Genomic DNA, 17518 nt, shown 5'->3' with positions numbered 1-17518 from the left:
AAAAGAGGAGACAAAAAAAGGATGAACTGGCAGAAAAATAAGGATGTGGGGAAACCAATCTAGCCCTGGTGCATCCATATAGTCAGCTTGTCCAATGTGTGCCTTTTTTGAAAAAGTGCTCTCATGCAGGAGATGTATAAATGTTTGAAGCGGTCCTTGGTGCTTAGATGTCAGCAGAGCACTTGAACATATGAACATAAGAAGCTGCCTTATACTGAATCAGACCCTCGGTCCATCAAAGAATAGCTGGCAAACTAATCTTATTTTATTTATTTATTTATTTAGTAGGCTTATACTCCGCCCTCTCCCGTAAACAGGTTCAGGGTGGATCACAACATACAATAACAATTAAAACCTACAACTCAAAGTTAAAACAATACGTTAAAATTAAACTAGTAAAAACAATAAAAACAATAAAGTACAACACAGGCGGGAAGGGCACATCACACAGAATAAGCAAGTATAGGCCCAGATTAAATGATGGTAACACTGTAGTAAGACACAATGTCACTACAAGGGATGCCAACTGATGGAATATAGTTGGAATAGGATGCCCGCTGCCTCAGGCAAAAGCTCAGTGGAATAGCTCCATCTTGCAGGCCCTACAAAATGCCAGTAGCTGAGGTAGGGCCCGGATCTCCATAGGGAGCTCATTCCTCCAGGCAGGGGGCAGGGCTGAAAAGGCCCTGGCCCTGGTCGAGTCAAGTGTGTGTTTTGTCTGTGAAAGTAACCTTTTCTCATTCTGGGTTCTGTGCTATGCCTAGGCATCAAGGTCAGCTACACTCAGAGACTATCGATGTTGAAGTAACTTGTCCCAACTGGAACAAAGTAGGAGTCCAGTAGCACCTTTAAGACCAACAAAGTTTTATTCAGAATGTAAGCTTTCCTATGCGTGCACACTTCTTCAGACGAGGGAATGGGGTACGACTGGAATTAGCACTAAGGGTGGTGGGGGAAGGGAGATGCTTCATTGGTAGGGAAAAAAAGGCACTCATTGCTTCAAGCTTGTAACGGTCTGGACCATCCAATATATCTGACTGTCTGTACACCAGTTCTACCAAGATGTAGCCTTGGCTCTGTAACTTCTTCATTAAATGAATAAACTTCCTATAGGGTTTGTAGAATCTTTCGGGATCAAGTGCCGTGTTCTACTGGAGAAAGTTTTCCTTCCAGATGTTTCGTTCTCAGCTGCGGAGAACATCCTCAGTGGCGTTGCAGCTGGAGCAGGCGCTCAGACCTTCTTGGCTGCTGTGCAATGAGTGGGGCCAGGGCTGCTGGAGAGCTGCTATTTGTAGGCTGGAGGGGGTGTGATGAAAGGGCAATTGGTTTGTGGATGTGCCCATTGTTTGGTGGGGCTTCCTGGAAGGGTACCAGCCGTGAAAACCTGAAATCTTTGAAAACTTCCTATAGTTTTACAATCACAGAGGTCATCATTGCACTGTTGGTGGCATTGTCCACAAATTCAATCTTTTTGGACTCAGATATTTAATCAAATCTATGTAATTACACAATGTAAAATTCCTGTTTGCGCAGAGATTGCATTACACTTTAAGTGGGCCCACCCTTCTGGGGACAAAACTAAAACTAAATTAATTTCTTACCTCCTAGCAATCGCACACATTCTCATCACCCAAAAATGGCGTGACCCCTCTTCTCCAACAATAATCAACTGGCAATATAAACTTTGGGAATTTTATAGCAAGATTTCTAGTTGTTTTCTTATTTCTAACTTAGAACCATATCAGAAATCGTTTCAAGAGATGTGGCAACCAATGTTCCCTCTAAGCTGTGGAGTCTTGTGAGCCAAAAGTCTACCCAGTGAGTTACTGGGATTAAACTTGTGAGCTAATGGCATTATAAATTGTGAGCTACTGCATACATTAGCTTGCTGTGGAGCTATTTTTCCTGAGCTAAGACAAAATTATGTGAGCTGGAGGCTAAAAAATTGTAAGCTAGCTCACAGTAACTCAGCTTAGAGGGAACTCTGGGGGCAACCCACGGGGCACTAATTAATGGGCAACAACATTCTTCCTACTAATCCTTCATATGCGAAAATGATCTTTTTCAAATTACTTATTCCAACCTGTTAATGCAGAACCTGGTCAGTGAAATGTGATATTAGATTTCATATATTTTTGCCTTCCTTCCCCCTACCTTCCTTTCCCCCTCCTTTTTCTTTTTTTGCTTTGGTTAATTTCTACATATGCATTTATATACCTGCATAAATATACTTTTATGTACTCAATGTATCCCCGTTTGTATATAAGTTAATTCTTTTATGGTCGTTGTTGCTGGTGTTTGGATTTGTGTATGTTTCGGTGTTCAGGTTTAAATACACTTCTTTCATTAAAAAAAAACAAGTCATCATTGATGGAGTTTGTGCAGTACTTGACAGTTTGCCCATGGATTCCCTCTCTCCTATGCTTCTCATTGTGGCTCTCTTTGCCATAGCCAGCCTTAAACACAGTCCTCCTGAGCTGCTGGCAAAACTGCACCTCAAGCAGTTTGGCGTTTAGGCTCATGAAGCTATCCTGATTGCCAGAAGGACTTTAGTTAAGGCCTGGTCCCAAAGCCCTACCTGGAGATGTTTGGGTTGTTCCGTATCTTCACGTGGCACAGGATGTTAGGCAACCGTTCAGGCACCAGCACTCGGATCTGGTCAACGGCACTGCAGAGTTTCAGGTAACCCAAGTAGAGACCAGGGGGGAGAGCTTGGCTACTTTTCTGGTGGTAAGTCAGCTTGTCCTGTGGGCAGAGAAAGGGCACTGCTGCAAAAAACCTCCCCCCACCACTTCCCAAATTCGCAACACAACAGTGAGGCAAAGGTGACCAGGAGCCACTGTGAGGAAGACAAAACTGCAGTGGGATAAAATACAGAGCCTGCCAAAGTGAACCGTTGCTGTGGCTTGATTGAAAAGTCCCGTGTAGCTATTTTATCTCCGGCTTCCAGGTTGAAACCAGGGCCAAAAGCCCCAGGAGACAGACTGGCACGGGCGGGAGGCACCGGAAGCCTTACAAAGGAGGCTGTTGTTGTCGGATATCCAGACCAGTGGCTGCAGTCTCCAGGAACAGAGACAGCCTTGAACTGGCCCTTTAGTGGTTTGGCCTTTTGCTAATCCTGCCAAAGGCTTTGAATCGGCGGTTTCAATAGCCCCTTGTACAGGTGCTCGAGTGGCTTTTGTTGCTGGAGACACTTGGCTGAGCGAAAGGAAGCAAAAGGAGAGAAACAACCAGAGAGGTCAAAGAAAGAGAAGGAAAGGGCGGGTGTTTGGGGAAAGTGCTCTTTGCTAAGATGTGCTAACTGGCTGGGAACACAACTGCAACATGGGAAGAAAGAAGATGTTGGATTTATGCCCCGCCTTTCACTCTGAATCTCAGGAGTGGCTCACAATCTCCTTTACCTTCCTCTCCCCCCGCAACAGACACCCTGTGAGGTGGGTGGGGCTGAGAAAGCTCTTACAGCAGCTGCCCTTTCAAGGCGCTATGGCTGACTCAAGGCTATTCCAGCAGCTGCAAGCGAAGGAGTGGGGAATCAAACCCAGTTCTCCCAGATAAGAGTCCATGCACTTAACCACTGCACCAAACTGGCTCCTGACAGGAGAAAAGTCCTGGAAAAGAGTGAACGCAGATCGTGGCGGAAAAGAAGTACAACAGCTGCAGAACCCTGCCGTGTGCCACGCACTGTAATATTGCTCCGCTATTAATGCAAAGTGACAAAGAGGCACTGGGCAGCTTTCCTGCTAGAGAAAGGGCTCACCGCCAGGACTTGGCTCGATAATGCTGCCTTCAACCCCGGCGTTCTGCCCTTTGCGTAGCAGCGAAACAATGATGTGACTGCCTCGGAATGAGTGAGGCCGCTGACCTCCCAGGCTTTTCTCTGACTGGGATTCCCTTTAACCAGAGAAGGAACCTGGGATCCAGGACCGTAGCCAGGCTTTTATGTTTGGTGGGACCGAAAGCAGGATTTGTTGGTTGGGGGGGCTGGGAGGCCACCCGGCTTAGTGGCCCTGGGCTCTTAGCACTGTAAGCTGCCTTGAGTTCCACAAGCTAACCCCCTTCATCTGGGTAGTCACAGCAGCTCTGCTCTCCCCACCCCTTTCTTATGTGCCCGTCTCAGAGAGGCAGAGACTTCTTGACTCTCTCCCACCCCCAGTTTGCTCTGCATGCTGTTAGGAATGCAAAAAAAGCAAAAAGACCAGCAGCAATGTTGGTGAGCAAAGAGGACAGATTTGGGGCACTCCGATGGAGGGGCCATACAGTTGGAAGGAGGGGGTTGAAAGGATGGGCCTGACCCCTCCCAGGCCCCCCTGTAGCTATGGGCCTGCTGGGATCTTTTGGCATGGCACAGCGACGAGAAAGGAGTAGATCCAAGGGTGACCACACCTGTGCCTTTCATCCCCCACAGAGAAATGAGAAGCGGGCACCTTCATGGTCATCAGCAGCATGTCCAGAGCGGTGGGCTCTTCGGGAGAGGAGACGGATTTGCGGCTTGTCTGCAGCTTGGAGAGGGGAACCCAGCGGACGCTCTCGAAGGTCTGGTTGGTCTTCACCTCCTTCAGGGTCGCGACCAAAATGTTGCCCTGCTTGTCTTTGATGGGCTCAAAAAAGACCTGCCCCAGGTTCTGGATGCCCAGCAGACCCTTCACAGTCACAGGAGAAAGAAAAAGAGATATATTTATGGCGGTGGTAGTCTGCCTAGAAACGGCTTATCCTTTAAACCAGGGGTGTTTGCTATGACGGCTGGATCTCGACCTTGTTGGGCTGGGCCACGTGTATCATAAAATGTAATGCCAGGTCAGGGAAATACAAACTTTATAATGGACACAGACAAACACACACACTCAGCCTAATCCACCTCGCTGCTTTGCCGCCACAGCCAACACAGGGAAGAGGGAAGCTCAGTAGCTTTGCTGTTCAATTGAGAGAGCCTGGCAAAGCTAGTTCTCCTTCCCCCACTTCCTCCTCAAGGGAGGAGCTTTGCTCTGTTGCTCCTGTGCAATTGAGCAAGCCTGGCAAAGCAAGCTGTGATGCAGAAGGAAGCAAGAGAGAGGCAGAAGGAAGCAGACAACAGTGAGTTGCTCATGGGCCTCATAGGAGCCCTCCAGGGGCCTAATCTGGCCCCCGGGCCATATGTTTGACACCCCTGCTTTAAACCCTGTCCAAGAGGGGCACAGAGAACTGCTAAAGAGGACTGGGGCACTCATGCATCTAGACAGGAGCACTTCTTTGCTCCAAAGGCCACTTAGAGGGCCACCCCCAGGGCTGCCAAAAGGCTACAGATCTTCTAAGAACTATTTGTTTAGAAAAATGTATCTACCGCCTCTCCAGAGACCAGCTTGAAGCAGTTTTCAATCGGACCCTGAATGAATGCAACCCTTTTCCTTCAACGTGATGGCTGATTATCGTGGCCATTGAGAACAGAGCAGCCTTTCGAAAAGTGCTGTTTCTTGCAGCTTCAATGCTGCACGTTTTGGATAGTTTGCGGAGGTTGCCCACTGTTTAACCGCAGGGAAAGGTGGCTGCAGCATGGCCATTTGAAAGGGGCCACCAGAATTCACAATGCCCGCCAGTGCTGGGCATCCTTTTACAAGGGGAGTGCTGTGCCTCATGTCCGCGCTTTCCCCTCCCCTCTGGGATCTGCAGCTCCTTTGCTCAATTATGGATCCTTTCTGAGCATAAAAGGAGTCTGTTTCAGAAGGCTGCTGATTTTCCTGAGTAGCTGGTGTGCTTTGTACTTTGCAACTGAAGCTTTAATTAATTGTACAGGTTAATCAAAGTAAAGTTTGCCAGCCCCGCTATTGGAAATATCAAGTATTTGGGGTGGGGAGGGGGGGATAGTGTACATCACCTAATGTAAAACATAGACAAATAACTATTCTGCTCTGAAGATATACACCAGCAATGGCCAAGCTGTGGCTTGAGAGCCAAGTTTGGCTCTTTTGCATATATTGTGTGGCTCTTAAAGCCTCCACTGCTCTGTTGGCTGACTTGGAGAAGACATCTGTCTCTTAAATAACTTCTCCAAGCCAAGCCAGCCGGCGGCTTGGATAATGCACCTAAAGTTAAGGTTGCTTTCTTTCCACATCTCCCTCCCCTCGTCTATTTGCCTGCCTGCCTGCCTTGCGACTCTCAAACATCTGACATTTATTCTATGTGGCTCTTACATTAAGCAAGTTTGGCCACCCCTGTTATATACCAAAGGGTGGATAACAGAGTGATCAGATAATGTATTTCTCTAGGCTGAAAAAACAACAACAAAGGAACAAGCCCCTAGCCAAGTCTACATCTGGGAAATATCATCCTCTCATACTTCAGCCATCAGTCACTACCATTCCAACTGTAACTGTTCTGCTGGTTTCTTTTTTTAAATAAATACCTCCTCCTACATTTTCAATCCCACTTAGCAGCCCAAAATACTCAGCGGATGGAGAGCAGCTAGCTGTCTATGCAATGGCAGCCCCACGTCCAATGATCTCTATGCCCTCCATTGCCTACGTCTGTAGATTCAGGGCAAGCTCCTAGCCAGATACACAAGTGACTTCCGTATGTCACTGACAACAACTTGAGATAATTACCTGTCTTCGGTTCCTGGAAGAGGCTGGCACTCCCTTGGCGATGGTACATTTCCATCAAGGTAGCCAGTCATCAGAGAAGGCCCCCATTGCACAACAAAGGCAACTTGTTCCACAAAAGCGTTTTCCTTACCTGCATCTGTGAGATGGCCAGCAGCATCTTGAAGCGTGTTTGCAGAATGCAGGAGCAGGATGACTGGGAGACGGTGACACACTGACGCAGCCAGAGGATTTCATCCCACATGCAAGACACCTGCGTCAAGCACAGCAATTGGGCCGGTTAGGTCAGTCTCAGGCTCCCGTATCCAGGTTTTCTTTGAAGAAAAAGCCCAACGGGAACTCATTTGAATATTAGGCCACGCCCCCTGATGCTGAGCCAGCTGGAATTGCATTCCTGCTCAAAAAAAGCCCACCCATGACTCATCCCACTCTCATTAAGGCTTTGTACATGCAACTTAGAACAAGTTGATTCCTTGTACCATATTCTTCTTTCCTGCTCCCAGTATGATACTATATGCCTTAGGTTTCTAGACTGAATTCTGCTCAATATGACAAGTTGCTCAGATGCTGCAAAGGTATGCCAGCTTCTGAATGATTTGTCATGAAATAACTGAAAAGGTTGCTTTATTCTTGAGTATGGTAATCAAGGATCGATTGTTCAATGCATAGCTGTATATGACTGGTTTATTTTGTTATTTCTGTATCTCTTTTTTTGCCTTATTTATAATCCGATATATGCCAAAAAAGGCTTGTGTGTTTGTGTTTGTTTGACTCTCTACCCAGCCAAGGAACCTGAATTGCAGCATCGTTTGAAACATAGAGAGCAAATGTTTTGCACCCTTGTTGGTGTCCCATCGTTGTTGGCAAGTCTGCCCTTTTAGGGCTTCACCAGGCGTTTCTACAGAGGCTCTCTCTCTCTCTCTGAATTTCAGGTTTTTTGACAAGTTAGTGAATTAATTTGATGTAACTTCAAAAGTAGATAATTCACTGGACAACAAGAACAGAAAGATTTATATTGAAATTGATAGATTGTTAAAAACTTCTCTGTGTGTGCTGGCAAAAAAAGGAAATTTGATGCTAGCATTTATCAGGAAAAGGACTGTAAAGAGAACTTCCAAAATCATAATGCCCTTATAGAAATCTATGCTGCGGACATGTTAGAAGCATTGCATACAGTTGCTCCATCTGTTAAAGAATATCTCAGAGATGAAAATAGTGAAGAACAGGACAACCAAAACAATCAAGAGGCTGGGGGTGCCTTCCCCTATGGAGAAAGGCAAAAAAACAGGTTTCCTACCTGTAACTGATGATCTTCGAGTGGTCATCTGTGCAGTCACACTGATGGGAGTAGGCGCCAGCGCCGATCTCGATCGGTAAACTTCAAAAGCTGCGGATTTCCGCGCCGACGTCCCAGTGCGCATGCCCGGAGCCCCCCCCCCCCACGCATGCTCACTGGGACAGGAGCGGACATCCCGCCAGTTCCTTCTGACCGCCACGTCAGCCCCTCAGGAGGGACCGTCAGCAGCGGGGAAGGTCGGGCGGGTAGTGTGACTGCACAGATGACCACTCGAAGATCATCAGTTACAGGTAGGAAACCTGTTTATCTTCTTCGTGGTCTCTGTGCATCACACTGATGGGAGACTAGCAAGCTCAAGCCTACCTGGAGGCGGGTGCGACGGTCCATCACGAGGAGACGGACTGCAAGACAGCGTGGCCCACGGAGGAAGCTCGTCTCCGCCCCAGGTCCAACGCGTAGTGGGACACGAAGGTGTGAGCTGATGCCCATGTGGCAGCCTTACAGATGTCCTGTAGGGGCACTCCCTTCATGAAGGCAGCCGAGGTCGCCATCGCTCGCGTGGAATGAGCCCGCAGAGGGCCGGGCAATGGCCTCTTGTGGAGCATGTAGCACAGGCGGATCGTTCCCGTGATCCATTTGGACAAACGTTGCGAGGAGATCCGCAGACCCACGGAGGGTCCAGCGTACGACACAAACAGTCTGGGGTCCCTCCGCGACTGACTTGTGCGGTGAAGATAGAAAGACAGCGCCCGTTTAACGTCCAGGGCATGAAGGCGCCGTTCTGAGTCATTAGCCGGTGACGGGAAATACACCGGTAGAAAAATTTCTGAATGCAGGTGGAACGATGACACCACCTTTGGTAGAAACTTAATATCGGGGCGGAGCATCACCCCATCCGCTGAGAAATTGAGGTAAGGGGCGTCACAGCGCAGTGCCGCCAGCTCCCCCACCCTCCTTGTCGAAGTGATGGCCACCAGGAAAGCTGTTTTCCAGGCCAACAAGTGAGGAGAGCAGGAGGCCATAGGCTCAAAAGGTCTCCCTGTTAGGGCCCCCAGGACCATGGGCAGGTCCCAGGCTGGGGCAGGGCTCCTGACTGCCGGGTACAGTCTCGCCATGCCCTTGAGGAACCGTTTTGTGTCCGGGTGCGTGAAGACCGACCGGCCCTCTATACGCTCATGCTGTGCCGAAATGGCCGCCAGATAGACCCGCACTGACGACTGCGCGAGGCCCTTGTCCAGCAACACAATCAGGAAGTCAAAAATCACGGGCAGCCCCGCTCTAGCGGGAGACACAGAATGACTGACCGTGAACTCCGCCCACTTAGTTGCGTACGCCTTCCTTGTGGACGCCTTCCTCGAGTTTAGCATGACGAACTGCGCCCTGTCGGAGATCATAGGCGCCATGCCGTCAGCCTGAGATGCGGCACATCGTGATGGAGGATCCTGCCCTGATAAGAGAGGAGAAGGTCCGGGGCCTGGGGGAATCGGTGGTACCTCCCCTTGGCCAGTCGCAAGACCAGGGGGAACCAGTGCTGCCTCGGCCACCATGGCGTCACCAGGATCCCCTGCGGGCGCTCCCGCAGAAGCTTCTGCACGACCTTGGTCAGCAACGGGATGGGCGGAAACAGGTACACCGTATGATGGGTCCAGGGGATTAGGAGACCGTCCCCAAGAGCCAAGGGGTCCGCTCCCCCCCTGCAGCAGAACAGGTCGCACTTCGCATTGTGCCTTGTAGCAAACACATCGAGTTCCGGTGTCCCCCAGCTGTGGAAGACTGGATCCAGGAACTCTGAGTTCAGTTCCCACTCGTGAGACAGGGCTCCTCCACGACTGAGGAAATCTGCCTGCACATTCTTCACCCCTGGCAAGTGGGCTGCTTGCAGGGAAACCCCCAGCGATCTGCACAGCTCCCATAGCGAGATGGCCAGGTGGCAGAGGTTTCGGGATACCGTCCCCCCCTGCCTGTTGACGTACGCCACCGCCGTGGTGTTGTCGGTCATCACCGCTACTGCTTTTCCCTTCAGGAGGTTCTGGAAAGAGAAGACGGCGTGAAAGATGGCCAGGAGCTCCAGCAGGTTGATGTGCTGCTGACTGTAGCGACTCGGCCACCTGTCCCCCACACACATTCCCCCCATGTGGGCACCCCAACCCCACAGGGAGGCGTCCGTCGTGATCGTTAGTACTGGTACTGGTTTGTGGAAGGGGGCCCCTTCCACCAGACACTGTTTCTGACCCCACCACCACAGGGATTCCAGAACGTCCGGCGGCACCGTCAGGAGGCGGGAGTACGGTTCCAGGTTGCACTTGAAACTCCGCAAGAACCAGAGCTGCAGAGTCCGCATCCTCAGCCTTGCGAAAGGAAGCACCGCCGTGGTGGCTGCCATAAGTCCTAAAAGTCTCTGGACTTTCCGTGCTGAGACCACCGGATTCCGGCAGAACGCCTCTACCATCCGCACAATGGCGTCCGCGCGGTCTGGAGGAAGAAATGCCTTGCACTTCCGCGTATCGAGTATCGCCCCTATGAACTGTACACGTTGAGCAGGCTGGAGATGGGACTTCTTCTGGTTTATCTGAAGTCCCAGTTCCTCCACCAGGGCAAGGGTGATTTCTATGTGCTGCAACAACGACTTCCTGGACTCCGCCACCAGGAGCCAGTCGTCGATGTACGGGAAGAGTGTTACCCCTTGCTGCCTCAGGTGAGCGGCGATCACCACCATCGCCTTGGTGAATACTCGCGGGGCCGTGCATAGTCCAAAGGGGAGAGCCCTGTATTGGAAGTGCTCCTCTCCCACCGTGAAGCGGAGAAACTGTCTGTGGAAGGGATGAATTGATATGTGAAAATACGCATCCTTTAGATCGAGCGTGGCCATCCAGTCCCCTTGTCCCAGCAACGGGAGGATATACTGCAGGGTCGTCATCCTGAACTTGTCGCATCTCACGAACACGTTCAAGGCTCGTAGGTCCATAATTGGCCGAAGACCCCCGTCCCGTTTCGGGACTGCAAAGTATCGGGAGTAGAAGCCACGTCTGAGCTGGTGCGTAGGGACTCTTTCGATCGCGGCCTTGTCGAGGAGGGAGCATACCTCTTCCCGGAGGGTCTGCGAAGGGGGGGTGTAAACGAAGGTCGGGGTGGGTGGGGGGTTTGAAAACTCTATCCCGTAGCCCTGTTGAATAATTGACAGCACCCAGCGATCCGACGTGATGCGGGTCCAGGCAGGGAAGAAACGTGCCAACCGGATATTGTGCAAGTCCACAGGGCCATCCAAAGGTGGGAGGCAGTCAAAGGCCCTGCTTTTGTTTGGAACCCTTCTGCCTGGGAGCCTGAGTAGAGGGTGGCGAGTACTTGGGCTTCTGTTGGTACTGGGGCCGCGGAAAAGCCGGTTGCTTGGAGCGCCATTGCCTCTCTGGCGACTTTGAGTATGGCTTCTTGTGCCACGTCTTCGGCCACTGTCTCTTAGCTGGGGTGCGGGGACTTGTTACCCCCAGGTTCCGGGACGTCTTTATGCTTTTGTCTAGCTCCTGCAGAACCGAGTCTGTGTTTGAGCTAAACAATCCCGAACCATCAAACGGTAAGTCCTCCACGTAGGCCTGCGTGTCGTGTTGCAGTGCCGTGGAACGGAGCCAGGAGTGTCTGCGAAGGGAGATGGCCGTGGTCAATGTTTTGGAACACGTGTCTCCCGAGTGTTTTGCCGAGTTCAGCTGCTGTTTTGCGAGGGCCATGCCCTCCTTTTGCAGTTTCCTCAATGAGGTCTTAGCCTGCTCCGGGATGGAACCGAGAATGGTGGAGACTTGGTCCCATAGGGCATATTGATATCTGCCCATACAGGCCGCATAATTTGCTATTTTGACTCCCAAGGAGCCTGAGGTATAAAGTCTCCTTCCTATTGCATCAAGCTTCCTACCCTCCTTATCGGGGGGCGTGGAGTGAGTCTTCTTCGCCTTCGACGAAGAGGACACTACCACAGAGTTCGGTCTCGGGTGCACATACAGGAACTCTGCTGATGCTTCCTGAATCCTGTACATATGGTCCAGCCTGCGGGAGGACACAGGCGTGGACGCCGGCTTGTCCCATGAGGACTTGGCAGTCTGCAACATAACGTTGGTCAGGGGCAGTGCCACAGCAGTGGAGGTGTCCTGTTGCACGATGTCGAAGACCGTATCGGTAACGACTGGCTGCGGCTGGACCGTCGGGAGCGAGAGGGTTTGAGCCATCCTCTTGACTAAGTCGCCGTAGGACTTGAGGTCTTCCGACGGCGAGATTGGCTGCTCGTCTGACGTCTTTCCCGGTGGCGATGAGTCGTCCGGCGACGACGGACCTCCCTCGGGAGACGATCCTTCCGGCGACCTGGGAGACTCGTCCGGGGAGTCAGAGAAGTCCGACGGCTGCTTCGGTTTCGGGGACGCTGGGGCTGTCGGGGTCGGCCTTGGTTTCACCGGTGGGGCGACGTCGTGCTCCTTCGTGCGCAGTTCTGGGGTTTTCGACACCGACGCCGACGGGGCCGTCTTCACTGTACGAAACGACGTTCGGGACCGATAAGATGTTTCAGAAGCTTGGTCCCACTCGGGTTGTCGCGGCGGCAGCCATTGAAAATGTGGTTGTACCGGATAGGCCCCATACAGGTACTGCCATTGTCTCTGGTCCCACGGGACATGGGACGGGGCTCCGCGAGGCGATCGGCCTTCATTCCTACCGAGAGGAGATCGTGACCTGCTGGCCGAACGGTCTCGGGGCCGATCACTCGGTTTGACCGATGGGCTTCGCTGCCGAGGGGTGCTTCGGCCGAGAGGGCTGCGGTCGGTACCGATCCTCTGGCCCGGTTCTATGTCCGAATCAGAATCCGAAATGACCAACTGCGTCGACCTCGACTCCAAGGGGGTGCCCGAATGGCGTATCGGGGATGCGAAGAGCTTAAGTGGAGGGACGATCGGAGCCGAAGGGTCCACAGGAGACACCGGTGCAGAGAGCGGCGCCGATTTGTGTCTCTGTTTCTTGTCCTTCTTCACCTTTGCAGCCGAAGCCCCTTTTTCCTCCTTGCGCCGTTTTGCTGGCGTCGAGGATTCCGGAGTTACCGCCGAGCCTGACTTTTTGCTAGGGCGATCGGCGTCGGAAGGGGTCTGGTCGGTGTCGACCGACTTCGGTGCCGACTGGTCAGAGTGACCGGAGGGCTGTTCCGCCTGCTCCGCCTGCTGGCGACTGGGGGAAAGAGCCCGCTCCATCAACGCCGCTGCAAGTCGGGCTGCCCTGTTCTTCCTCGTTTGGCGCGAAAACTTGGCGCAGTGAGGACAGGAGTCCGGACGGTGCCTCTCGCCCAGGCAAAGCAAACACAGTTCGTGCCCGTCCGGAGGGGCGATTTTACTCCCGCACGAGGAGCAGCGGCGAAAGAACCCCCACCGTCTTTCCATACGAGGGAAAGCAAACGGCGGGAAACCGAAAAATAGGGAGAGGGGGCCCCGAAGGGCGGGAAAAATCACCCCACTCTCCCGCAGCTACTACTAACTATCTACAACTATACTAAAACTACAGCTATAACTACAACTATCTAACTAGTGATAACAGAAGAAAAAATTTTTATCCAAAGGTAAGTTCACCGACCGTAGCAAGAAGATCGACTGATCAGCGCGGCGGTCAGAAGAGAACTGGCGGGATGTCCGCTCCTGTCCCAGTGAGCATGCGTGGGGGGGGGGGGGCTCCGGGCATGCACACTGGGACGTCGGCGCGGAAATCCGCAGCTTTTGAAGTTTACCGATCGAGATCGGCGCTGGCGCCTACTCCCATCAGTGTGATGCACAGAGACCACGAAGAAGATTCAGCTTTAATTCAGGGGTGGGGGGGACAACATAGATAGGGTGGAATGTGCAATGATAAGTTATAAAATTATGGTGTGGTGAAAGTAGGTACAGAAAGCTTCTTTTTTCCTCTCCCAAAATACTATGACTCAGGATCAAATTGTAATAGTTTCAGGACAGGTGAAGGGACATACTCCTAATTAACTAAGGGAATCCACCACTTCACAAGATAATAGCAATGGAAAATAGCATTAGATGGCTTTGTAGGAGAATGAGACACATTTGTGCTTTTGATTAAGCCTGCTATGGTGGATGGGGAGGAGCAAAAGTCTGTGTCTGGGGGGAGGGGCATTGTTGCCCTTCTACTCCATTTGTGGGTTTCCTGGGAAGCAAGGGTGGAATTCTAGCAGGAGCTGCTTTGCATATTAGGCCACACACCCCTGATGTACCCAATCCTCCAGGAGCTTACAAAAAAGAGCCTTATAAGCTCTTGGAGGATTGGCTACATCAGGCCTGTGCGGCCGAATATGCAAAGGAGCTCCTGCTAGAATTTCACCCCTGCTGGGAAGCATCTGGTTGTTCAAAATACTGACAAGATGGACCTTGGGTCTGACCCGGCAGAACTCTTCAGCTTTTAAAAGTCCTGCTACGTAAAGAGTCACCTTGGTGAACCAGAGGAAATCCTGCATGAGAAGACAGGAGTAGGTGTCGTCTATCTCCACCACAGGGATCTGATCCTCGTGAGTCACCAGAATGTTGTCTTCTTTATAGAATATGGATGCCAGATAGAGACCCCTGGGAGGAAAGATAAGACACAGCTTGGGAAGGAGTTTGTCCAACATGGTGGGAAGTCCAAGGAAACAGAGAAGCTTATTTTCCATAGTCTGCAAAGCTCTGAAGTGGAAATGCAGGAAGGGCTCCCCTCACCCTCCTACCCAGGACACTCAACAAGTAAGTAGCATGGGCATGCATGTATTGTGGGGAGGAGTGTGCATTGCTGTTTTTTGCTGTCTGCTTACCCATCAGGCCTCTTACCTTTTCAACGTCTTTAAGAATTTGCTCCCAGGATGAAAGAGATACTTTAGGCTCTTGGAAACTGAGTGTTTCCTGCTCTGCGGCTGATTCTTGCAGGACTCTGGGGAAGCAAAGGCAGCTCTCAGAAGCTGTTGTGCACACCACTGCCACCCCCACTCCCATTCACCAAACCGTCCTTTTGCAAAACGTGCAGGCCTCCATAAGCCAGACGGACATGGAGTGGGGTCTGAAGAAAACCGCCATAAGGGGATGTTCACCCTATTCAAAACATCTGGCTGAAGGCACTCAGTGAGAACTCGGTCTTCTGTAAATGTTTGTTTTGTATCTCAGAGATCTGAAGTCACAGACTTGACTGGCTATTTAAAATCAAGACCTTGACCCACATAATCTTGCTGCCTACTATCTAGAGAAGCTGCAGTTTCTGGACTTTGTGTGAGTTTCCCCTCCCTCCCCACACCATTTAGTTCAATTTTCCTGCACTTCAATGTCTCTTTCTCCCCGAAGCATCTAGTTTCTCCAGACGTTCTTGCTTGCAGTTTCTCTCCCTATGGCCTGTTTTGTTCTCTATTTCAGACAGGTTGCCTTTAGAGATTCTTCACAACTCTTGGAACTGATTTCTCATTTGACACGGCTCTTTCTTGTAAGCGGGGGTCATTTCGTAGGAAAGAGGTGCCAGAGCTCATTAGCACAGCTCATTTGCATATGCCACCTACCCCTGACATCACCGGAAGGTGGGCTCAATTATATTAGCTCAGCATCTACCTGAAAATGCTTCCTGATTTATAATTGTCATAATAAAACCTTATTCCCATCATACTTTTTAAATTACTTCCTCCTATTTGGCCACAGTGGCTAGATGAAGATTTCCATCTGTCTGCTTGATATGTTTTGGTTATTTTCCCATTTTTTGTGGGGGAAAACATAGAAAGTTTGTAATATCTTGGAATTCAGCAATATTCTCTCAGGGAGGTTGAATAATAGAGCCCAGAAGCAAGTTTTTTTGAGGGGGAGGGGTCAAGAAAGCACAATAAAATTTAGAGGTTATGGAGCTCTGCTCCTGTGAGCTCCTGCCCCTAAGTGAGGCCTGCTTGTAAGTAACAGTACAACAACTGAGCAAAGTCACTCCCATTCAGCTGAATTAGAAGGGCGTAATTCTGCTGAGGGTTGTGCTATTAAATCGGCCTCCTCCGAAGGTAATGGTTACAAAGGTCTAGCAGAAAGGAAAACAAGCAACAACGAGTTTTTTAATCTATAATATATATGGATGCATGTTTGTTTATAAAGATAAGAATTATAAAGCACAATTAAATAGATTACTTTAATTGTGCTTTATATTTCTATAATTACATTCCTCTTAATAACCCTGTGAGGGATGTCATTATTATTCTAATTTAAAAGACAAGAGAAAAATCCCCAAAGAGGTGGCAACCTGACTGTTTGTTCCAAAGGAGAGTCAAACAGAAGTTAAAAAAAAGGTTGGGGCAGGACCTACACCTATATCGTCTGCGAGTGCCCCCTACAAAATGTTCCCCACTTGCCCAGGATGCTGTGCCTGTACTGAAAACCAAATCAGAAACAGCACTCCATCCAGTACACTACACATTTGGGGCTCTGTTTGGCACTTGTTCATTGCTTAGCAGAACTGCCTTCACTGGCAGGCAGGGAAAGCTGAGCTTCTAGCATCCTGGAACTTCTGGGATTAATTTCCAAACGCGCTTTCCAAAACCCAAGAAGTTATGGGGCATTGGCCACTGACCTCAGCCAGCCCCACGGTTGTTTATAGCCTCCCCCTTCCGGAAACATCAGGCTAGGTGCTCTTCCTGCAGGTGTTTGTTGCTTCTTTGTTTCTTTACAAACTTTCCCTTATGCCCAGAGCATTTGAGGTCTCCCCCTTCTACCCAAGGGTGGAATTCTAGCAGGAGCTCCTTTGTATATTAGGCCATACCCCCATGATGTAGCCAATTCTCCAAGAGCTTACAAAAGGAGTCTTAGAACAATGCAGGAATCACGCAGCACCTTTAAGACCAACAAACTTTTATTCAGAATGTAAACTTTTGTGTGCATGCCACTTCTTCAGAAGAGGAGTGAGGTACAAGATGATGCCTGACTCCTGCATTGTTCTACTGCTTCAGACCAACACAGCTGCCCACCTGGATCTATCAAAAAAGAGCCTTGTAAGCTCTTGGAAGATTGTCTACATCAGGGGGCATGTGGCCTAATAGGCAAAGGAGCTCCTGCTAGAATTCCGCACCTGCTTCCACCCATGCAGCTTCTGATATTTGCAGAGCTCCAGCGGTTGTTCCACGGCCGCCAGACATGAGTCAATTGCAGAGCTGCTTCTCATTCTGTCGCCCTTCGAACTGATTACCCAACACCCTCCGTGCCAGCCTGCATGCAGGAATTCGTAGCACTCAAATGCTTAGCAGTTTTCCTGCCCACTGATTCTGTTTTTCTCTCTCAGCAGCACTGTAATAGACCTTACATCAGCAGATGCCCAACCTGCCTCTGTGACTACAGCTAGGACTCACCATGACACACGCAGTGCTGGTGCACAGTCTTCACCTGGGTGAGGAGGTGGTCTAATGCTTCCGCTTGCCCCCTTCGCCGTGGGGCTCGCCCATCGTATTCTCTCCAGTCTGAAGGGGAAGGTGATAAAAAGGAAATAGAAATGCTACAACATTATGCATTGGGAGTCCTCTTCAATACCATACTATGATATTTGGTGTGTCCTGACCAGTTCACAGCTCAAGCCAAAGCCCTGGGAAGCTATCACACCATTTCACGTTTCTCAGGCCAAAGCCCTTCCTCATTTCACTGAGCAAAAACCA

General features: G+C 50.4%; 1 protein-coding gene across 2 annotated transcripts in view; it reads right to left on the bottom strand.

Moving 5' to 3' along the window:
- Positions 1-17518, bottom strand: part of LOC132588309 (ankyrin repeat and fibronectin type-III domain-containing protein 1-like) — a 491222-nt gene that overhangs the window by 25184 nt on the left and 448520 nt on the right. For both annotated transcript variants that reach the window (XM_060260671.1, XM_060260672.1), the window contains 6 exons: positions 17219-17326; positions 14691-14790; positions 14318-14450; positions 6706-6825; positions 4425-4640; positions 2579-2745 (listed from right to left, as the gene is read on the bottom strand). In XM_060260671.1, coding sequence (XP_060116654.1) covers positions 2579-2745; positions 4425-4640; positions 6706-6825; positions 14318-14450; positions 14691-14790; positions 17219-17326 — 844 coding nt within the window. The remainder of the gene's footprint in view (positions 1-2578; positions 2746-4424; positions 4641-6705; positions 6826-14317; positions 14451-14690; positions 14791-17218; positions 17327-17518) is intronic.

Source organism: Heteronotia binoei, chromosome 20, assembly GCF_032191835.1.
Source record: "Heteronotia binoei isolate CCM8104 ecotype False Entrance Well chromosome 20, APGP_CSIRO_Hbin_v1, whole genome shotgun sequence".
Classification (NCBI taxonomy): domain Eukaryota; kingdom Metazoa; phylum Chordata; class Lepidosauria; order Squamata; family Gekkonidae; genus Heteronotia; species Heteronotia binoei.
The sequence above is the reverse complement of the archived record's forward strand: the minus strand, read 5'-3'. Positions and strand labels throughout refer to the sequence as shown.